We start from the raw sequence: 23,269 nt of genomic DNA, 5'->3' as shown, positions 1-23,269 counted from the left end.
TAAACAATGGTACTAGGACTCAAAAGATAGAGGCTCTTGTTCTTACTCTCCTCCTCTGTATATACTCCTTGGATTTAATAGGATGCGAGTTAAAAATGTATGTATCACAGTATAAGCATCTATAATATATCTCACTTTAGGATGATTATAAAGTAATCCTTATGCATTTAGGGGGGAAACATCTAAAAATGGTGACTTTTTTTTTTTGGCTTAAATTATTTATTTATTTATTTATTTATTTTTTAAATTGATTATGCTGTTACAGTTGTTCTATTCCCCCCTTCATTCCCCTCCACCCTGCCCCCCCATCCCCACCATTACCCCCCTTTAGTTTATGTCCATGTGTCTCAAGTCCTTTAGGTTCTATATTTCCCATGCTATTCTTGCCCCCCCCATCTATTTCCTATCTACTGTCTATGCTACTTATTTTCTGTACCTTCTCCCCCCATCTCCTCCTCCCACTCCCCTGTTGCTAACCCTCCTTGAGATCTTCATTTCTATATTTCTACTCCTGATCTAGCTGTTCTTTTAGTTTGCTTTCGTTTTAGGTGTGGTTGTTAATAACTGTGAGCTTGTTGTTCTTTCACTGTTCATGTTTCTTTAACTTCTTTTCCTTAGATAAGTCCCTTTAACATTTCATATAATAAGGGCTTGGTGATGATGAACTCCTTGAATTTGGTCTTATCTGAGAAGCACCTTATCTGTCCTTCCATTCTAAATGAAAGTTTTGCTGGATAGAGCAATCTTGGTTGTAGGTCTTTAGATTTCATGACTTGGAATATTTCTTTCCAGCCCCTTCTTGCCTGTAAGGTCTCTTTTGAGAAATCTGCTGACAGTCTGATGGGGACTCCTTTGTAGGTGATTGTCCCCTTAGCTCTTGCTGCTTCTAGGATTCTCTCCTTCATTTTAATTTTGGCTAATGTAATTATGATGTGCCTTGGTGTGTTTCTTCTTGAGTCCAACTTTTTTGGTACTCTCTGAGCTTCTTGGATTTCTTGGAAGTCTATTTCCTTTGCCAGATTGGGGAAATTTTCTTTTATTATTTGTTCAAATAGTTTTTCCACTGGTGGTTGTGTCTTTCCCCCTTCTGGTACCCCTATAATTCGGATATTGGAGCGTTTAAAGATGTCCTGGAGGTTCCTAAGACTCTCCTCATTTCTTTGAATTCTTGCTCCTTGACTCTTTTCTGGTTGGCCATTATTTGGTTTCTTCTGGTCCACTCCATTGATTTGAGTCCCAGTTTCCTTTTCATCTCTATGGGTTTCCTGTGGAATTCCATTCATTTCCCTTAATTTAGCCTTCATATGTTTCTCTAATTTGTGGCTATAATCCACCAGATCTGTGAGGAAGCTGATGACCAGTGTTTTAAGCTGTGCGTCTGAGAGTTTTGCTATTTCTTCGTCGCTTAGATTTATCTGTGGGGCTTTGAGGTCTTCCTGCGACATTTTTGGTCTGTTCTGGCCCTTTAAGTGGGACAAGCGGCGCCTTGGACTCCCAGGTCGCTGGGTTGTGACGCTGTATGTGGGGGCGTGGTCAGAGCGGGGAAATGGCGGCACCCTCTCTCGGTGGCGCCCTCTCTCCCCACCGCGGCCGGTCCAACCGCCCACTCCCTCGCTCGCGCGCAATTAGGCAACCGCAGTCAACACGCTGCACCGCCTCCCCACTGTCTCCTCTGCAGTTGCTCACCCGGTGGGTTTTTCGGTCGCTCACTAGGTCCAATCCTGCGTTTGGAACCCGTGCGTCTGGATTCGCGCGTCTGGATTCCGCGCCCGGGTCCGACCGAGCCCTCCTTTGCAACTCCTCACCAGACGCCGGTTTCGCCCCTTACCGGTCGGGCTGAAGAATTTGTTGTTAGCGGACTTCCGAAAAGTTCAGTTTTCCGTGTTCTGGTTGTGTTTTCTGATGCTAATAATATTTAGTTGTCCCTAAACTTGGTTGTGTGAGAAGGCACGGCACATCCACCTACACCTCCATCTTGGCGGAAGTTATTTTGTTATTTTTCAAGTACAGCTTTTTGTCCATTTCTCCCATCCCAGCCCCCCCCATCCCGTGCTCCCCACTTCCCTCCCATATCCACCACCCCCCAGCTCTTGTCCCTGCGTCCTTTACATTTGTTCCTCCAAATCCCTCCCCTCTTCCCCCCAAATTCCCTTCCCTCTCCCCTCTGGTCACTGTCCCCTTGTTCTCTATTTCAGTGTCTTTGTTTTTATTCTGCTTGCTTGTTTGTTTTGTTGTTTAGCTTCCTGTTAAAGGTGAGATCATATGGTATTTGTCCTTCAACGCCTGGCCTATTTCACTCAGCATAATGCTTTCCAGTTCCATCCATGTTGTTGCAAAGGGTAGTAGCTCCTTCTTTCTCTCTGCTGCATAGAATTCCATTGTGTATATGTACCACAATTTTTTGATCCATTCATTTACTGTCGGGCACCTAGGTTGCTTCCAACTCTTGGCTATTGTAAATTGTGCTGCTATGAACATTGTGGTGCATAGGTTCTTTGAAATTGATGTTTTAGGATTCTTAGGATATAATCCTATCAGTGGAATTGCTGGGTGAAAAGGCTGGTCGATTTTTATTTTTCTGAGAAAATTCCATACTGTTTTCCATAATGGTTGTACCAGTCTGCACTCCCACCAACAGTGAACTAAGGACCCCTTTTCTCCACAACCTCTCCAACATTTGTTGTTTGTTGCTTTATTTATGATGGCCATCCTGACCGGTGTAAAGTGGTATCTCATTGTGGTTTTAATTTGCATCTCTCTGATAGCTAACAATATTGAGCATCTCTTCATGTGTCTCTGGATATTCTGTATGTCCTCCTTGGAGAACTGTCTGTTCAAGTCCTTTTCCCATTTTTTAATTGGGTTAGATGTCTTCTTAGAGTGGAGTTGTGTAAGTTCTTTGTATATTTTGGAGATTAAACCTTTGTCTGAGGTATCATTGGCAAATATGTTTTCCCATACAGTTGGTTGTCTTTTTAATTTAATACTGTTTTCTTTAGCCACGCAGAAGGCTTTTTATTTTGATGAGATCCCATTTGTTTAGTTTTTCCTTTATATTCCTTGCTCTATGGGACACATCAGTAAAAATGTTGCTGCGTGAAATATCTGAGATTTTCTTGCCGATGTTTTCCTCCAGAACTTCAGTAGTGTCACGGCTTATATTTAAGTCTTTTATCCACCTTGAATTTATTTTGCTGTATGGTGTAAGTTTGTGCTCAAGTTTCATTTTTTTGCACGTAGCTGTCCAGTTCTCCCAACACCATAAAAATGGTGACTTTTCTGATGAAATATTTCTAACTTAAAAAGCCACAAATTGGCAGCAGTTAATGTAGAAAATGTGTGTTATCTTAGAGGTTACTTCTAAAGCTATTTTTTTAATTCCTCTACAATGATGATGAATAAATTTTGTTTTTGTTTAAAACTATATTATAATTTCTTATATTCCTTAAGGGAATTGAAGATTACAATGGTGACATGGATTTCAAAATAGCTGGCACTAATAAGGGAATAACTGCATTACAGGTATTTTTAAACTCATTCTGTTTCATTTTTATATTATTTAATAATGTCATGAAACAACATTTATAGAATTTTTTGGCTTTTTCTTATTAGGCTGATATTAAATTGCCTGGAATACCATTAAAAATTGTAATGGAGGCCATTCAACAAGCCTCAGGTAAGCCAAGACAGTGTTTCCCATTCTCCTTTTACCATTGTCTAGTTTGTTAACAGAACTATAATTCTTAGTAGGCTTATTATAAAATATTGCTTTAGGAAATGAAATTTTTCATGCAACACCCTAGAGCAAGAAGTATTATTAGGCACATGACTGATTACCAAAGTCGGAGACCAGTGAACATTCATTTTTTACAAATTAAGTAACTCTCTAAGATAGGATTTACGGAAAAGGAAATATGAGTAGGATTATCAAGGCAACTAGAGTGTGAAGAGCTTTCATTATTAAGCTAAAGAGTTTGAATTTTCAGCCATAAAAACTAAGAATATTGCTGCTATATCTGATCCTCTTTCTTTAATGCAGTTATTATTTTTATTGTGTTTTTTATCCTAGTGGCAAAGAAGGAGATACTACAGATTATGAACAAAATTATTTCAAAACCTCGGGCATCTAGAAAAGAAAATGGACCTGTTGTAGGTAATACATTAAAATTACTACTGATTTCATGATAAGGTAAACATTAATACTTAAAGTATATTACTGTTTTTCATCATTTTTAACTTCATACAAAACTTTTAAATATTTTTATTAAATACTTTAAATTTGGGGGAAATTTTTTGACATTAGAACTTACAGTAATTTTAGTCAAGAAACACAAATTGTTTTTCTATTTCATACTGAAATATTTTTACATGTGTCTAGGCCAAACAGAAAACAGAAGTGGCCAGGACATGTTTTAGATTCATATATGTACTTGAGTTATTTATATTTTTGTCTGTACTACATTTCAGAAACTGTTCAGGTTCCATTATCAAAACGAGCAAAATTTGTTGGACCAGGTGGATATAATTTAAAAAAACTTCAGGCTGAAACAGGTAAGTGTTGCATGAACTTGGGGTTTATTTAATGCTAGGCCATGTAAGTTTGCCATTTCATTTCTGTGGTGTTGTTCCAAAAATATGTTTGGTAAATGAGAGAAAGACAAAGAGAAGGATATAACAGACAAGTCTTTACTGCAAGTTTTCTGTATACCTATTAATAAATTAGCAAATGATCATCCTTAACTATGTCCAAGGATGACCTAGAATTCCTCAGGTTTTTTTGCAACAATTTAAAACTGAACATTTAGAAAAATGTTTAGTTTTTCACCTTAGAGGAATTTTGATTCCTCTTACAGTTCAGCCATTTTTTACATAGTTTTATTTACTCTTTTACTTAAAGAGTATGTGTAGGAATAGTATGTTTTAATTTGTTTTTTTCTGGAAGCAGTCTTTGGGTTACCTAGTACTTACCAGCTTTGAGGTAATTGAGAGAGAGAGGGGCAGAATCACATAAGTCAGTTGGGATGGAGAAACTGATATGATTTCATCCCTCATCCACCTGTTCACCACTCTAATGGATAAGAGGGAAAAAGAAGATTTAAGGAAAGAGTTCTAGTATAGTTTCTACTCAATTAAAAGAGCAAAACTAAACCCTTCAAAAGTAGAACTTACATGCATTATTCCACCAAATGATGGGCTGCAAGAAACAGGTCGGGACATTGGCTGGCACAGTGTTGGGTACGTAAGAGGGGGCAGTTGTATTTGTTGGTGAGTCCCTTCATTCTGAAAGCATCAACTAAACATAACGCAACCCTGGCCAGCTGCTTCCAGGTAGCTCTCCTCTGTACATACTACTTTTAATAGTCTCCACTGGAACGACCAAGTTAACTTTTGTGAAATTATCTTTTTAAAAGGTGTAACCATTAGTCAGGTAGATGAAGAAACATTTTCTGTATTTGCACCAACACCCAGTGCTATGCATGAAGCAAAAGACTTCATTACTGAAATCTGCAAAGATGATGTAAGTATAGATCTTATAACAATTGTCTCTTCTTTTTGTTGTTTTCTTAATGAATCTTATGGCTTATTTTGTACTTACAGCAAGAGCAGCAATTAGAATTTGGAGCAATATATACCGCCACAATAACTGAAATCAGGTAATATCAAGTAGTATGTATGCTGTGTGAATTTTTTAATAGAATGTATATTAAAGCCATGTTAACTTCATATATGTTTGCTTTATTGGAAATTATGTTTAGATTACACATCAGTTACCATATAATTAATTACTTCAAGATAGAATTTTATTTTCTACACTAGTTTGTAGATGTCAATAACATGGTTCTGTGACTATATTAATAGATTCTCCTCTCTGAATTGTTTAGCCAGATTTCTCATCTTTTTATTTTTCCCAGTAAACAGTTCACAAACCCAAAATAGACTTAACAATATTTCCTTTTCCTTCTCCTTTCTTTCTGTATTTAATGCCTATGTAGCACATTTTGTTTTACCAGATTAAAGAATTGGATTAAAAAGAGAAATTAACAGATAAAGCATGAATAGTCAAAGAAATTTGAAATGAATAATAAAAGGCAGTGGGATGATTTAATGTCACAAGTTATTAAATTAGAAAATGGAATACCTTATTGTAGACTACAGAATATAAGAGAAATTTTTAAATAAGTATCCCAGTTTATCTAATCCCCCTTTCTTAAATCACTATTTAATAGGTTGATGGTAATTCTTAAAATCTTTGTCATTTCAAATTTTTTTGGAAATACCATGAAGTACAGCAAAAGAATATATATTCTAAAAACTTTTCACTGCACATTTTCTATTATCTTCTCTGTCCTCTGATACACAAATATTTAAATATAGGGTGTATTTTCAATTGAGAAAAGTAAGTATCCCTTTTAGATAATCATAACTTTTTATAGTTACAGAAACATGTACCCGATTCATTATGTTGTACACCTTAAACTTATACAATGTTACATGTCAATTATATCTCAATAAAACTGGAGAAAAAAAGAAAAAATCATGTGCTGGAGAAATTTTTATTGTTTCTTCATTTTGTTCTCTCATGTAAATGTAATCACAGTTTGATTATCAGTAAGTAGATATATAGATATATAATGTTTTAACCAGGCCTATTTCCTTTTTGTAGAGACATTGGAGTAATGGTTAAACTATATCCAAATATGACTCCAGTACTACTTCATAACTCACAACTTGATCAACGAAAGGTAAAAAAAATTTTAGGACATTTGCTTTTTAAAACTTCCTTAAAATAATGGGTAAAATTTCCTAGGTTGATGAAAACTGTACACTTTGTCTATCACCTCATAGAAAACCAAAAATGATAAAGATGCTGCTGAAAAAAGGTTTTACATTGTTTACCACAGATAATTTGCTTCTCTTTCCATGATGAAATAGAAACACCCTTGAATGTGTTTTGCCAGAATGACATCTAGAGTTAACATATAACAGTTACTTAAAATAGTTAAAACCCTGTTTAGCCAATTTTCATGACCAGCCAATTATGTGGCAATATAATTCTTAAGATATTTTTAAATTTAATCTTTGTTATAGTTCATAGGTGTAATATGAAAATATTCAAGAAAACTGTGAAGGCAGGGGAATAATAAGTGTCTCTTTTACCATACAGTAAAATATAAAGCTGTAGAGAGTAAAATACTGTGTTACTGGCCCAGAAATAGACAATCCATGAAACGGGAAAAAAAAAGACAAGAAATAAACCAAGTTATGTACCTGGGACTGTAATACATGCTAAAATAAGCATTGTATTTTCAGGCAGGGAAGAATCGTTGATTATTCAATAAATTATATTGATACAGCTGGTTATCATAAAGCACATTCTCTACTCTTTTTAAACCAAAATCCCATCTACATCAAGAAGCTAAAAGTAAAAAATAAATAAGGTGGTGAAAGAAAAAGAAAATTGGGTCATGGGTGACTATTCAGGGAGGACTAGAATATTTGAATAATCTTGGAACTGGTAAACTATTTCTCAGCACAGCAAATTCAAAAATGTAAATAAATTTGTAAAATTAGACCTCCTGATTTTTTTAACTATATGTCAAAATTACCATAAGTTTGAAAGACAAGCAACAATTTAAAGAAAAAGTGCTTGTAATACATGAAGAGTTTCATATTTAAAAGGGCTTATGTAGGTCAGGAAGAAACATGAGTATCAATAAGAAAATGAGCAAAGAACATGGACAGACATCATTTTTTAAAAAGCCAACCAACATATTCTTTTTAATTATATTTTATTGATTACACTGTTACAGTTGTCCCAATTTTTTCAGATTACACTATTGCCCCAGCTACCCAGCACCTCCCACTCCCTCAGGCTATCCCCATACCTTTGTTTATGTGCATACCCTGGGTCATGCACATAAGTTCTTTAGCTACTCCATTTCCTATACTGGATTTTACATCCCCATAGCTATTCTCTGACTACAGGTTATACTTCTTAATCCCCTAACCTATTCACCCATTCCTCTAAACCCCCCAACCATGTGGCAACCATCAAAAAGCTTTCCACGTCCATGATTCTGTCTGTTTATCTTGTTTGCTTAGTTTGGTTTTTTTTTATTCAATTTGTGATAGGTATGTTTTTTGCTATTTCATGTTCATAGTTTTGATCTTTTTTGTAAACGAGTCCCTTTAATATTTCACATACTAATGGTTTGGTGCTGCTAAACCCCTTTATTAGTTTTTCTTGACGAGGGAGGTCTTTATCTGTCCTTCAATTCTAAATGATACCTTTGCTGGGTAGAGCAGTCTTGGCATAAGTCCCTGCCACTGATGACTTTGAATATTTCTTGCCAGTCCCTTCTAGCCAGAAGAGTTTCTTTGGAGCAATCAGTTGACAATCTTATGGGGACTCATTTTGGGGAATTAACTATTTTCCTCTTTCTGCTTTTAAGGTTCTCTCTTACACTGACTGGTGTGGTTCAATGGATTGAGCACCAGCCTGTGAGTCAAAAGGTTGCCCATTCAATTCCTGGTTGGGGAATATGCCTGGGTTATAGGCCAGGACCCCAGTTGTGGGGGCATGTGCGAGGCAACCGATCGATGTTTCTCTCCTTTCTCCTTGCCTTTCCCCCACACCAAAAATAAATGAATAAAATCTTTAAAAAGATTATCTCTTCATCTTTAACCTTTGGCATTTTAGATTTTCTTTGGGGGGGGGGGGAGAAAGAGGAGAGAAACATAATTGTGTGTGATTAGTTGCCTCTCACTTACCCCAAACTGGGGATCTGGCCTACAACCCAGGTACATGCCCTGACTCAGGATTGAACTAGCAATGTTTCATTTCGCAGGTTAGCACTCAGTCCACTGAGCCACACCAGCCAGGGCCTTTTGCATTTTAATTATGTCTTTGTGTGAACCTGTTTGCATCCATCTTGTTTGGGACTCTCTTTGCTTCCTGGACTTGCATGTCTATTTCCTTTACCAAATTAGGGAAGGTTTCTTTCATTATTCTTTTAAATAGATTTCTAATTTCTTGCTCTTTTTCTTCTCCTTCTGGCACCCCTAGGGTATGAATGTTGATATGTTTATAGTTGTCCCAGAGGCTCCTTAACACTATCCTTGCTTTTTAGAATTCTTTTTCCTTCTTGTTCTATGTTTTTTTTGTTTCCTTCTGTTCCATATCATTGATTGGATTCTCTGCTTCATTCATTCTACTGTTGATTCCCTGTAAACTGTTCGTTATTTCCATTAGTGTATCCTTCATTTCTGACTGGATCTTTTTTATGCTGCTGAGGTCCTCACTAAGTTCCTTGAACATCCTTATAACCAGTTTTTGAACTTGGCATCTAGTAGCTTACTTGTCTCCATTTTGTTTAGTTCTCTTTCTGGAATTTTGTGTTTTTTTCCTCTCATTTGAGCCATGTTTGTTTGTCTCATTTTTGCATCCTCCCTGTGTTTGTTTCTATATATTAGATAGAGCTGCTTTGACTGCATGTCTTGGTAGTATGGCCTAATATAGTAGGTGTCCTGTAAAGTCCTGTGGCACAGCCTCCCCTTTCACCAAGGTTCACCCTTCATGTGGGCTGAGTACACCCTCTTCTTGTAGTTGAGCCTTGAATGCTGTTGGCAGGTCAATGGTAGGATTTACCTAGGCCAGTCAGTTGCAGGAAGTGGCTGTGACTATTGATCATCAACCTCCAGCTTCCATGGAGGATCAGCTGTGCAGAGGCTGGTGGTGGTGTTCTGACACAGTCTGTAGCTGTCCACTGGTTGCACGAGGTCTGGGGTTTCCCAGGTGTAGGCCAGGTTCAGCCACCATCTGTGTTTTGCCTGGGGCCACCCAGCATGTGCTTCCAAGTAATTTGCAGATGGCTATTTGTGCTAGGCCCGGGACTACTTAGCCAGAAGTATAGGAGCTGTGGGCTCACTGACACTGTTGCTTGAGAGGATTTAGTAAGATGGGAAATCAGAGCCCAGACCAGCCATTCATATGGAAGTACCATTATGCACTTCCATATAAGAAGTTATTAACATCTTGGGTAGGCCCAAAATTTGGTGTGGCAGAGCCTCAGGGATTCATCATGGTGGAGCCAACCATGTAGAGCCTCATGTATGACCCCTGCCTGCTGGTTCTGTGGCTCTTTGTGGGGAAGGCTCAGAAAAGGAATAGTGGCCTCTGCCCACCTTTTCGTCTGGGAAAAAGCTGTCCCCCCAGATCTTGCCCTGATGCCAGACACTTCAGTTCCTCCTTTTAAGCCACTGGTGCCTTTCAGGCTGCTACCCCAGGCTACAGTTCAAAGGGAGAATCTGAATAAGAGTGTGCAGGCCCTTTAAGAGAAACAGCTTGGGATTCCAGTAGTTCCTTTACCAACTCAAACCCTGCTGGTTAACAGCCAGAAGTTATGGGGACATATCTTCCTAGCACTGGAACCCTGGGCTGAGGGGCCTAGTGTGGGAATGACACTCCTTGCTCCCATAACATCCCTCCTGAATTTTTATCCACCACAGGTGGGTGTGGGACCAGCTGGTTCCATGTCTCCACACCTATTACCTGGATGGATGTGGTTTCTTTAGCTCCATTGTTGGAATTCCATTCACCTTGAACTCTGACAGTTCTGAATGATGGTAGTTCTATAGTTTAGTTGCAATTTTGATGTGGTTGTGGAAGGAGGGAAGCTGTGGAAGCCGGATTAATAGTTCAACCAACATATTCAATATCTACAGCAATTTTCAATTTTCCAATAGTTGAAAATTCCCTATGTGGCTGAAAAAGTGGATAAGAAATGGACATTTTCACACACTGTTGATAGGAATGTAAATTAGGACAGACTTTGGAAGGTATTTGCTAAATGTGTGTGGTACTTTGCCAAGTACCTTTGGACCTAGGAGTTCCACATAGGTCTTTGTTCTGAGAGGACAATTAGCATAGATGAATACATAATCATTGTCAACACTGCAATTTATCTTTATCTCAACTTTTTATTTTGAAAAAATATTAAACACCCATGTACCTTTTACCTATAGTTATCAATTATTAATATTAGCAACACTGGAATTTAAAACAAATTAAGGGGGCTGGTTATATAAATTGTATCATTTGAATACTCAACTGTAATTTTTCACTTATTAATATAAAATTTGTTCAACATATTGAGCAAAAGAACAAGCTCAGAAAGCTCCATTTTTCCAAATACAGTACAGACACACTGAATAGGGAGACATTTAAAAAGCTACTCATTGGAATGTTAATAATAATAGTTTATAAGTAGAAGGTGACTTTCACTATCATCTGAATACTTCTGTATTATTTTAAGTCTTTATAATTATGATTTTATAATCAGAAAAAACAATAAAGCTCTTTTCCACTTGGGAAAAAATGTGTACTACCATAGATATTAAGTTATTATTATGCATGACAACTAACAGATTCAACGTGTACTCTTTCAGATTCAACATCCCACTGCCTTAGGATTAGAAGTTGGCCAAACAATTCAGGTACCTGTACATTCAACCTTTTAGCCTTAGCATTGTAAATTATACTTGAATCTTCAATTATTTCAAAAAGCTGAATCAGTCCAACCAATATCTATGATTTATGTTTTTATGCTGTGCTGCTTCTTTAACCTTGGAGTTACTTAAACATTAAGGATTTGAGACAATTCTTCCTCTCAAGGACCTTCCAATTTAGTTAGAATAATAGTCCCCCTTAGAGCTTTTAAAAATACATGAGCAGGTCAGTGATGGCTATGCAGAATCAGTGATTTAGAGACAGGACATGAGAACCCTGATAAATGTAACTTTGTTGAAGGTCTTTAATGTCATATTTAAGGAGTTGAGACTCTAATTGCTTTTACTCTGCTTGGGGCTAAAAGTTTTTGAGTTTGATGAAAGCTCATGTTGTTCAGTTCTAGAATTGATAACAAAATTGACGTTTTATAGTCTTTACGAGTAGGTGAAAGAACTTATGCTGGCAATGGGTGTTTTTTGGCCATACTACATTCTGTTCTAATTATGCCTAATACCTGTGATCTGAGCAACCACGACTTCTGATTTATTCCTAGTCTATAATCTTATTGTTCAAGTAGCCTATAGGGAAAGGTGAGAACGAAGACATAATATCTCTGTATAAGAATGGTTTGGTTTGGTTGTTTTGTTTAACATCATAAGAAATTTAAAAACTGCCACATTTCTCCCTTTCATTGTCTAAGGTCAAGCCAAGTAACCTCCAGTGTGATAGTCCTTTGAGCAGTAGACTGAGTGACCTAAGTATAATCCTGTATAGTTTGTAGCACAATTAGGCTCAGAAAGCCCTAGTCTAGAGTTATTCACTATGACTCTCACTGTTGTTCTGGTATAGGGACCAGCCCTGGAGAGAGTAAGAAGGCACAGATAAGTCTAACAGACTACTATAATTAGGCAGATAATGCCCATGTCTTTTTTCCTTTTTTATAATCATTACTTAAGCAAATTATGTACAGGGTCTGGCATAAATAACACCCCTTTTTTATGAGTTGGTAATCTGTACCAATCGTTGTATTACAAAATCATAATCATGTAATTCTATAACATGACAACATCACACTCAAGCACACCATATGACATTTTAGGTGAGATGTTCAAATTGCTTTCTCATGCAAGACATTCACATACCCTACCAACTACATTAAGCAAGCCTTACAACATAATTCAACAGTAATGTCAGTGAATTTGTCCTAAATTCTGTCCTTCAGTTTATCAGTCTTGTACACAAGATCTTTAAGGACACTCCACAAAAAGAAATCAGGCAGAGTTAGGTCTGGGAATTGAGCCGGCTACTCAAGTGGCTCTCATGGCCCTATCTATCTCCCTTCAAAATGTATCCCTAGCCATTCTCTGACACTCAATACATGTAGTGTTCTGTCCTGCTAGAAGTCATCATGTTCAACTCTAGGCCCCAATTCTGTTTTTAGGACATGTAGGTAATTATTCTAATTAACAGTACCATCAAAAAACACTGGCCCAATTATACCTGTGACTGATACTGCCACCCACACTGTTACCCCTAGTAAGTTTATGTTTCTCTAAAATAATGTGTGGATTCACACTGTTCCAATTCACAAAATTGTGGCTACTGATGATGACCATTCAATCTGAGTGTAGTCTCATCCAATCACACCTTGGAAAGTTCTCATTCTCACATAATTTGACCAAAAATCCCTCACAAAATTCTACCCTTCTGTCTGAATCTCCATCATGTAAGTTGTCCAGCAACCTTCAAACACTTCTGTCACTATTACTGAGTTCCCCAACAGATGCTTACTGGATTTTTGAGGCCTTTGTAACAATGATGCCTGTAATTCTGTCATCGCTAAAACTTGTCTTTGTGATCTTTTGGCATTATGCACAAAAATGTTTGCCTCAAACTTTCTGATCAGACTTATGATGTTACCACTCTGTACAAGTCATATGCCAAATTCTTCACGTAACAAATAAGTGGTTGCTGCTCCATTGCACTGGTTTTGATAGTATAGCTTCACTGCTCTCTCACTGTTCCCTTGTCAGTTGATGGGCAATTTTATTTTGGGGAACCCGGAACACAAAGATTACTAAGGTTACTAAGACAACATATCCATTTATACTATGCTATACTACTTTTAAAAAAGGTGTTACTTCTGCCAGACCCTATATATGGATAGGGTCTGCATACACCCTCACTTAGCACTGAGCTATGCTTTCAATGAACAAGTAAAAACATTAATCAGTGCCTTATTTGTACCATATAACTTTAAATATCTTTTAACTTGGATGTCAGTCAATGTGCAGTAACTTAAATTTGTTTTAACACAGGTGAAATACTTTGGACGTGATCCCGCTGATGGAAGAATGAGACTTTCTCGCAAAGTGCTGCAGTCTCCAGCTACAACCGTTGTCAAAACTCTAAGTGACAGAAGCAGTATTGTAATGGGAGAATCTGTTTCACAGTCATCATCTAATTCTTCCCCATGATATATTTTTAAGGAGAATTAACTCTAGAGTGATAATCTGTAGAACAAAATTTCAGTAGTATCTTCTAATATATAGATTTATATGTAACTATAAATACATTATGATTTATATTAAAATGCTCATTGTACATGTGCCATTTTTTATTTCAAGAGTAACCTATATTTCTTTATTTACATTACCAATCAAATATTATTAAAAGTAAACCATTTATACATTTTAGAAAATATTACTACCTTTTATTTCCTTTAATTCTGAAATATCTGAAAACTTAGAAATAATAGATCACATATATTACTATAATGTATCTCTTCCCACATATTTACTCTTGGTCATCTTATGGCTCACCTTTGCCCAATTTTACTTGCCTATAAATATTTCACAAACTGGAACTTGTCATATTCAAAGCCAATGTCTGTTTCTTTAGTCCAGTTACCAGATATAACAAGGAGTTGAGGGGAGCTCATTTGCTGTTCTTAAGGATATTCTGCCTTCCAAATTGGTCACAAAACCATAAATGAAGTAGAGTTAATACTATAAATTGGATCCTAACTAGAATGAGGTAGTAGGTTTCCAAATTAAGACAATATTTAGGAAATACGTAAAAAGCATTGACTAGGATCAAATAACTAGGATCATATTTTGATTTTATAAGAGGTGGAGGAATCATGATTTTCAGTTAATGACTGAAAGTCATATATAGAGACTGTTGATATAATTACTAGTAACAACTGTTCACTCCAATCATTTAATATATCAATTATAATTCCACAAAGTTAATGGCTCATAGAAGTCATAATGTAAATACTTTTATAAATCTGGTGTATTATTTGCAAATTGAGGACTCAGGACTAACTAGTTTGGAAAATACAAAAAATGTAACAGCCAAGGATTTTTTAAAATGTATTTAAGTCAGTAAACACTGATTATACATTTATAGTGTGTAAAACAGCACATTAGGCAGTACTGATATACCTTCTGAAATATTGAAGACTACCTGAAAAGTGAAAGATTAAACCTATGCTGTGTACATTTGATCTTTCTTATAATTTTTATTCTCTTTGCCTTCTAAGACATCATCCTTAATGGTAGAATTTCAAAATTATAATTTATGTATAATTTCCTATTTTTCAGGACTCCCAATATGGGAAAATGAAGCTAGTTGTTTTTAATATCTCATTGATTATGCTATTACATTTGTCCCAATTGTTCCCTCTTTGCCCCCCTCCACACAGTACTCCCATTCCCTCCAGCATTCCTCCCCACTTAGTTCATGTCCATGGGCCATGTATAGAAGTTCTTTTTTTTCTTTTTTATATAAGTTCTTTAGCTACTCCATTTCCTATACTGTTTTTAACATCCCCCTATTTTGTACCAACCAATTTGTGCTTCTTAATCCCTGTACCTTTTCCCCCCATATTCTCCTTCCCCCACAGTACTCCTCCTTCTCCCTCCCAACTGGTAACCCTACAAATGATCTCTGTATGTTTGATTTTGCTCCTGTTCTGGTTGTTTGCTTAGTTTGTTTTTATAGATTCAGTTGCTAGTAGTGTTTAATTTGTTGCCATTTTAATGTTCATAGTTTTGATTGTTTCCTTAATCCCTTTAACATTTCATGTAAAAATGGCTTGGTGATGATGAACTACTCTAGCTTTACCTTGTCTGGGAAGCACTTTATCTACCCTTCCATTCTAAATGATACTCTGCTGGATAGGTCCTTGCTTTTCATCACTTCGAATACTTACCAGTCCCTTCTTGCCTGCAAGGTTTCTTTTGAGAAATCAGCTGACAGTCTGATGGGAACTCCTTTGTAGGTAACTCTCTCCTTTTCTCTTGCTACTTTTATTGCCTTCATTTTTTTCACATAATTTGTGACTAAATTCAACTACTTCTGTGAGCATCCTGATTATCAGTGTTTTCAACTGTGCATGATAGGTTGGCTATCTCTTTGTTGGTGAGTTGTATTCTTTCTAGAACTTTGATCTGTTCTTTAACTTGGGCCTTTTTTTTTTGTCTTAGCACACCTGTTACTTAGTAAAAGGCAGAGCCTTAGGTGTTCACCAGGTTGGGGCAACCCATGTCACTGTTTTGTGATGCTGTTTGTGTTCCCAAGAGGAAACAATGGCACTTGCTACACTCTCTACTGCATTACAGTCACTTCACCCCACTACTCACAAGCAAAGTGGGCCCTTCTGGTGCTGATTCCTGGGTGGGTTGGCTTGTGTACATTCTAGGACCCTGTGGGTCTCTCCAACAAACTCTCCTGTGAGCCTGGGAGTTTCTCCCATTGCTGCCTCAATCCCCACCGGTGTTTTCAATTAGAGGTTTGAGGCTTTAGTTTCCCGCACTAGGACCTCAGGTTGCCAGGTCGGCCTCGCTCCCCAGGTGTTCCTCCATTTATCCGCATGTGAATGTGGAACTGCCCACTCCACCAGCCACTGCCTTGCCTGCTCTGGTCCTCCACCACCGCTTTGCCATGAGTCCTCTCTGCCTGGCTGCCCGTCTCCACCCCTCCTACCGGTCTGGATGGATGTTTCTTCTTTAACTCCTTGGTTGTCAGACTTCCATACAGTTCAGTTTTCTGTCAGTTGTGGTTGTTTTTTATTTTTTAATTATTGTTGTCCTTTGGTTGTGTGAGGAGGCACAGTTTACCTACACCTTCATTTTGGCCAGAAGTCCTTAAGATTCTTTAACCTTAACCTTTGGCATTTTAATTATGATGCTTTGGTGTGTTGTTCTTTGGGTCCATCTTGTGCTACCTGGTCTTGTATGTCAGTTTCCTTCACCAAATTAGGTAAGTTTTCTTTCACTATTTTTTCAAATACATTTTCAATCTCGTCCTTCCTCTTCTTCTGCCATCCCTATGATTCGGACATTCATAGATTTAAAGATGTTCCAGAGGCTCCTTAGCATATTCTCATTTTGATTTTTTTGCTGTTCTGATTAAATGCTTTCTTCCTTCTATTCCAAATCATTGATTTGATTCTCAGCTTCATACCCTCCATTCTTGGTTCCCTGAAGATTTTTATTTCACTTACTGTAACCTTCATTCCTTCCTGGGTCTTTTTTTTTTGTGTGCTGTTGGGAGTACCCTGAGTTCCTGGAGCATCCTGATAACCAGTGTTTTGAACTCTGTATATGATAGTTTGCTTATCTCCATTTTGTGTAGTTCTTTCTCTAGAATTCTGTTCTGTTCTCTCATTTGGGCCATGTTTCTTTGTCTCCTCATTTTGTCAGCTTCCCTGTGTTTATTTCTGAGTATTAGGTAGAGGTGCTTTGACGTCCCATCTTAGTAGCATGGCCTATTGTAGAAAAGCACACCTGTTAAGCTGTATGGGGCAGAGCCTTAGGTAATACCAGAGTGGGGCAACCTATGTCACCACTCTGTGGCTCTGTGAGAAAGGGCTCAGAGAGGGGGCAACGCCGCTGCCTAGCCTTTGGAGTTTTGCCAGGGAGGAAGCTATCTTCCAGCTCTCACCCTGTTGCCAGTACTTCACTTTCTCCCCATAAGCCACTGGTGCCCTTCCAGCTGTTGCCCTGGTGCTGAATCCCTGGCGGGGTCTGAGTGAGTTCTCAGTCCATTGTAGGCCCTTTAAGAGGAGTCTCTTGAGAATCCTGCAGTTTCTTGCGCTTCCCCAACCTCCACTGGTTTTTACAGCCAGAATTTATGAGGACTTATCTTCCCGGTACTAGAACGCTGGGATCCCTCACTCCTGAGGTATCCCCAATTTTTATCCACCACATGTAAATGTAGGAATGCCTGTTCCGTGTCTCCAGGCCTCTCTGCCTCTCCTCACATCTCTGGGTCTTTGTCCCTCCTACCCATCTAGAATAACGTGGCTTCTTTAAATCCTTTGTTGTCAAACTTCCATACCACTCAATTTTCTGACGATTCTGGGTGATATTTGTTTTGTAGTCTACTTGTAATTTTTGTTATAGTTGTGCCTGGAGGCATGGTGTGCTTACCTATGCCTCCATCTTGACCTCAAGTCTGAAGCTAGTTCTTAAACTCTAGGGACTGACAACATCACAAAGTCACAATACTGTTTAGCTTATTAATCACAGACTACCAAAAGTATCCTATTTCCACTTCAACCAAGAGCCTACACTAATGGCTGAACTTTTCATCTTCATTCAAATCTTGGTAGTTCTACCTATTTTCTAATAAAGTTTTTCTTTGAGGGCTATTACATTCTAAAAACCAATTTATAATGACAAATCAAATGCAATGTCCATCTTTGGTAGTTAGTGTAATACTGGTACTCACAAGATGTTTTTCTTTGTATTTTTGTTATTGACAGCACCCTGTCAATACAGTTTTTATACAATCATTTTTCCTTCTCTTATAGATTATCTTGAATTTCTGGATCTAAAATAGTAGTATGAATATCATTATCTTTCTTAGTTCAGTCAATCACAGCATTCATTTACTCAACATTTACATGTGCCAGGCACTATAATGTGTGCAGGAGATGCATTAGTAAACAAAACCTAAGTTCCAATGCTCACATTACTAGTGAGTGGAAACTGACAGTAAGTATATATTATAAAATGTCAGATAGTTAAAGGAGCTTCAGAGAGGCCCATATTTCCTGCAATGTGAAAACAGAAATGACAGTTACAGAGCTCTGAAGATATATGAATGCTCAACCTAAGGGAGTCTGCTATGCAGTTAAGGACTTGGTTTGGAAAGCCTGAAGCTTTGAAACATGGGATGGGTTTGGGCTCAGAAGACTCCCTGGGCCCTCAGGGCTTGCATATGTGATTCATACCTCCTAGTAAGTGATAACATTCCCCATGTCCCACCTCCTTGCAGAAGGACTTTTTCCATAGTCACTTCCATTTCTGATAGGTGTATTTATTTTTTAAGAAAAAACTGGGTTCTAGCTGGTGTGGCTCAATGGATTGAACACTGGCCTGCAAACCAAAGGGTCACCAGTTTGATTCCCAGTTTAGGGCACATGCCTGGGTTGCAGGCCATGTTCCCAATAGGGAGCACATGAGAGGCAACCACACACTGATGTTTCTCTCCCTCTTTTTCTCCTTCCTTTCCCTCTCTAAAAATAAAATCATTTTTAAAAAGTTTTAAAAAACTGGATAAGGGGAAGAGTAATAAATAAAAGATACAATTTTAGATAAAATAATCTAGAAGGGCCTGAGCACATAACAACTCAGCTGAGACTGGAAGGAAGTAGAGGAAGATGTGCAGCTATCTGGGAAAGAGAATTCCAGATACAGGGACTAACAACATAATTTGCACTTGTTATTTTAAGTTTAGAATATAGACCAACTTTTCATTTCACATACTTATTTCACATAATCTTTTACTCCTTAATCTTGTGCCTGTTCTTCACCAGAAGTAGAAAGCAAATTTTGTTTAAAAATATAAAAGGAGATAGACAGTGTGCAATGTTATTTTTAAAGCATTTAGTTAGGCAGGAATATGCTTGGTTACTTGCCAGAAGGGATACACTGAGATCAAGTGAAAGTTAAACAAGCTTATACAAAATTCCACACTCAAAAGTTGAGGCTAGTGGGGTAGGCAGTGAAAATGGAAGAGAGTATGTCTTGGTATCAAGAGACAGAAACCAACCTAAGTTCAGCTACAACCAAGGAGAAAATTTTTAACAGGATTAAATCTGAGCATAATCTGCCTGAAATTTAATTGGCCTAATAAGGAAATAGATTACACATTGAAGGAATTCAAATAATAAACGAGCATGTAGTAACAGCAGCCAGAGGATTACATTAGGGATTATATTTTGGGGGGTACTTGATCAGGAGAGCTGGAGAATATGACTGGATAATCAAGATCTCACTATTTGGAATACTTTGGGGACAGACAATGATCACTTTGTTTATCCTGTCCCCTTTGGCCTTGAACACCTTTGCAAGCCAAACTGCTACTCAGGGACCCTCTAACATCAGGCTCAGAATTATCTGTGTGAAGCTTTCTTTGACCCAAGACAAAAATGTCATTTTCTCTAGACCCAAAGTGCATTTCTTCCACATCAATCATAGCAATTAATGGGCTCTATTGATAAGCTTAACTTCTTAAGCCAAGTACAATTTGAGGTCCTCTTTAAAAAAGTCCTTTATTTCTAGATTTGAAATTAGAATTGATTTTTTTTTAAATCAGGTTCCTGCTCTGTGTAAAATGTTTCTCGTTTTAGCGTACTTCTGAAGGGTGTCCAAACCTAAGAGCTGGTCAAAACAAAAGCACGTTTTGACAGGACCATTACACAATTACTACAATTCCCAAGATGCCCTGCCCGTGGACCTGTGCTTTCGTTAGCCTGTTCACCTTTCAACCTAACTGGGTTGTAAAGAATTGGCAGCTGAACAAGCTAGGACCCTCTGAAAGAATGAATAGAATTTTACCAAGAACGAACGGGGATCAAAATAAACGACAGCCCAGAGCATGATTTGTATCCACCACGGCAATGTCTGACAACTAACATCAATGCCCAGAGAATTCTCCCTTTACTTATTCAGTGCAAAAGACCTCCCGATAGATTACGCAAGAAATGCCCACCAAAGAAACTCAAAAATATCAAAACAATGCTCTTGGATGTGTTAGAAAGGTAGTTCCTCACCAGTTCCTTAAACTTACCTGAAGACTTATTTTCCGAGGTAACAACCACAATAAGGTCCCTGTATTTTCATGAAGCTGAAAGTATGCTTTTCAATGGCCAACTACCACAAACCTAACGGTGAACTGCTTTGGCGGGAAATAGGAAATTGTCAACATCAACACGCTTAACTGCAAAGGACTCCCAAACAAGTTTTAGTGGTTTTCAGGTCGCCTTAAAATACTCAAAATTCCCACGTCTTCACAAAAAGAGGTTTAAACTATTTTTCTCCTATATAGGCTGACAGAGTGAGCTTCCTCGCTGGAATGCGACCACATCTTCCATTTTGCTCACGGTTAGCTCAGTCCAAGGATGCGTACTTCCTAGCTACACGGTGCTTTCCCTCGGAGATAGGTCCCAAGACTCGTCACACTACGCAACCTGACTAAACGAGATTTACGATTCTCGATTCTCAGCTACTCAGAAAAGTCTCGCGTCTCCAGCAAGGACGGGAATAACCAACCACTCAGCAGAGATCCCGCACTAGCAGGCGTGGCCAAGAGAGGAAGAACTTGCACTTAGACCCTCCCACCTCAGTTCAGCCTCTGCATCGCGAGAATACTGAGTACAGCCGGCCCGGAAAGCGCGAGCAGAAGCCGAGGTGACGTGAGTTGGCCTCCTCGGCCGCCATAGCCCCTGCTAGGGCAGCCCGTGCAAACCTGCTGGAGGAGGAAGAGAAAGGCAGAGAGAATCGGGTTACAAGATGGCGGACGTGTAGTAGTTACGGTGGCGGTGGGAGAGCTAGCGAGCTCTAGGGGGGATTAAAGGAGGGGAAGGTGGGTGTGTGGAGGGGTGAAGTGAGAGGTAACCGGAACTCTGGTCGTAGAAGTATCGGTGGCTCCTGTTGCCCCTTCTTGCGGCTGAACCGTGGGAGCCATGGTGAGCTTGGGCCGAGCCGGAGCTGCCGCCGCAACCGCTACAGTCTCTCAAGAGTGAGAGGCGAGGACGAGGTGAACGTGGAGGCGGTGGCCGGAGCGCCGGGGACAGCAGCCACAATGTCGGATACACGGAGACGAGTGAAGGTCTATACTCTGAATGAAGACCGGCAATGGGACGACAGAGGCACCGGGCACGTCTCTTCCACTTACGTGGAGGAGCTCAAGGGGATGTCGCTGCTGGTTCGGGCAGAGTCCGACGGTAAGGTTATCGAAACGGTAGGATGGGGAACAGTACTTCCACAGCCCTGGGGTTTAGGCCGCAAGCCGCGTATGGTTACTACCACCTCTTGGTAGAACGCATTGGTTTTGTTCCTGCACTTTTCTGTACGGCAAAAACAAACTATGCTTTGTCCGCATTTACCCTCAGTCAGACGCCGACTCTCTGTTCCCCCGCCTCCTATTTCTGTTAAGGATTTGACCCCTTCCTCTCCAGTCTCTTTTCTTTTGAAGAGGAGAGAGTGTGAAAAAAGGGAGGAAGCTCATGAGACCAGGTAGGGAGCCGACCCTCCCTCCTCTTTTTATTTTATCAGTTACGTGTCTGGTATGAAAGGTTTAGTGAAACTTCTCTTGCAGTCTTTTTTTTTTTTTTTTAACCGATTTTACCAACGAGCTTCAGTTGCCACAGTCGACAGGTGCTGGGGAAAACCAAAAAGCACCTTTTAAAGCCTGGGGTTGTTAGGGACTGTTGCCACAATACATGCACGCACACGCACAAGCACATCATACGTCTTTCCTCTGGCGTACGTCCAGCCTGCCTTTGTGGGGGTGCTGTGGATTCTTTACAACCTAAACAAGTTAGGACGCCGAAGCAGATAACTTGTACTTGTTGGTTTATTGTACCAGTCGTATGTGAAATATTTTTGAATTTTGAAATGTAAAGCCATAACTAAAACACCATTCTCATTGTAACCTGAAACTATGTACACATAATGGAAAAATAACTGTCTTAGATTTATTCTTGATGTATTTTGTACTCTTGTACTTTTTCTTATTTTAAGTAGTCTTGGACATTTATTTTTATGTGTAGTGTCCTTTCTTTTGTTCTTAAGGAGAAAAGGATAAATGCAATGCTGTAATTTGTGTGTTTAGATTGCTATTGTGGTCCTTTGTAATATGTTTTATTTGTTAAACTGGAAATGCAATAAAGTAACTGCTAAAAAGAGTTTGGCTTCAAGTGGTCATTTAGACCTTAAAATTTTGTTTCAATAAAACTTTAATAGTCATCAAGCCTTTATGTTCTTGGTCTGAATGTTTGTCTTAGATGGATTTATTTTTTCTTTAAGGGTTTCTGGGGATAGGTGATATGTTCTAAATTAAATGTGAATTAGAGTACAGTTGACTAGTTCAGGTGTCTAGCTGAGTAAAGAAAATATGAAATACTTTTCTGTTTTTTTATGGGACTGTGATTTTTTTATTCAGAGATTTATATATTGAAACTCACTTAAAAATACTGGTTTTTATCTTTCAGGATCACTACTCTTGGAATCAAAGATAAATCCAAACACTGCATATCAGAAACAACAGGCAAGTAGTTGTTTATCTTTAATTTGAAAGACTTCATCAGTGATCAAGGAAGTATTAATCTGACAAAGATGGGAAAACTTTCCTGACAAGAAAAACATGTTTGGTAAACAAATATATGTTTCCCTTGCAGATTAAAAGTTTCAAACTGAAAAGTGAATAATTTTGTACTGGCAGTAATTATCTTGGAATTAG

General features: G+C 38.4%; 2 protein-coding genes across 4 annotated transcripts in view; both read left to right on the top strand.

Annotated features, from left to right (window-relative positions):
• The window catches only part of PNPT1 (polyribonucleotide nucleotidyltransferase 1), a 47,674-nt gene extending 33,599 nt beyond the window's left edge, over positions 1-14,075 (top strand). For both annotated transcript variants that reach the window (XM_053666848.1, XM_053666849.1), the window contains exons 20-28: positions 3,451-3,522; positions 3,613-3,676; positions 4,070-4,153; positions 4,468-4,551; positions 5,412-5,518; positions 5,599-5,654; positions 6,665-6,743; positions 11,449-11,496; positions 13,828-14,075. In XM_053666848.1, the coding sequence (XP_053522823.1) occupies positions 3,451-3,522; positions 3,613-3,676; positions 4,070-4,153; positions 4,468-4,551; positions 5,412-5,518; positions 5,599-5,654; positions 6,665-6,743; positions 11,449-11,496; positions 13,828-13,986 (753 nt within the window). In that variant the 3' untranslated portion in view covers positions 13,987-14,075. The remainder of the gene's footprint in view (positions 1-3,450; positions 3,523-3,612; positions 3,677-4,069; positions 4,154-4,467; positions 4,552-5,411; positions 5,519-5,598; positions 5,655-6,664; positions 6,744-11,448; positions 11,497-13,827) is intronic.
• A 7,301-nt stretch (positions 14,076-21,376) lies between these two features.
• PPP4R3B (protein phosphatase 4 regulatory subunit 3B) overlaps positions 21,377-23,269 on the top strand; it is a 57,790-nt gene continuing 55,897 nt past the window's right edge. Inside the window, exons 1-2 of one of the 2 annotated variants that reach the window (XM_037125780.2) lie at positions 21,377-21,752; positions 23,022-23,077. In XM_037125780.2, coding sequence (XP_036981675.1) covers positions 21,611-21,752; positions 23,022-23,077 — 198 coding nt within the window. In that variant the 5' untranslated portion in view covers positions 21,377-21,610. The remainder of the gene's footprint in view (positions 21,753-23,021; positions 23,078-23,269) is intronic. The other variant, XM_037125781.2, reaches the window with a different exon arrangement.

This window comes from Artibeus jamaicensis, unplaced genomic scaffold (genome assembly GCF_021234435.1).
Source record: "Artibeus jamaicensis isolate MK-2021 breed Jamaican fruit bat unplaced genomic scaffold, CSHL_Jam_final contig_465, whole genome shotgun sequence".
Lineage (NCBI taxonomy): Eukaryota > Metazoa > Chordata > Mammalia > Chiroptera > Phyllostomidae > Artibeus > Artibeus jamaicensis.
Note: the sequence above shows the minus strand (reverse complement) of the source record. Positions and strands in the feature narration are given on the sequence as shown.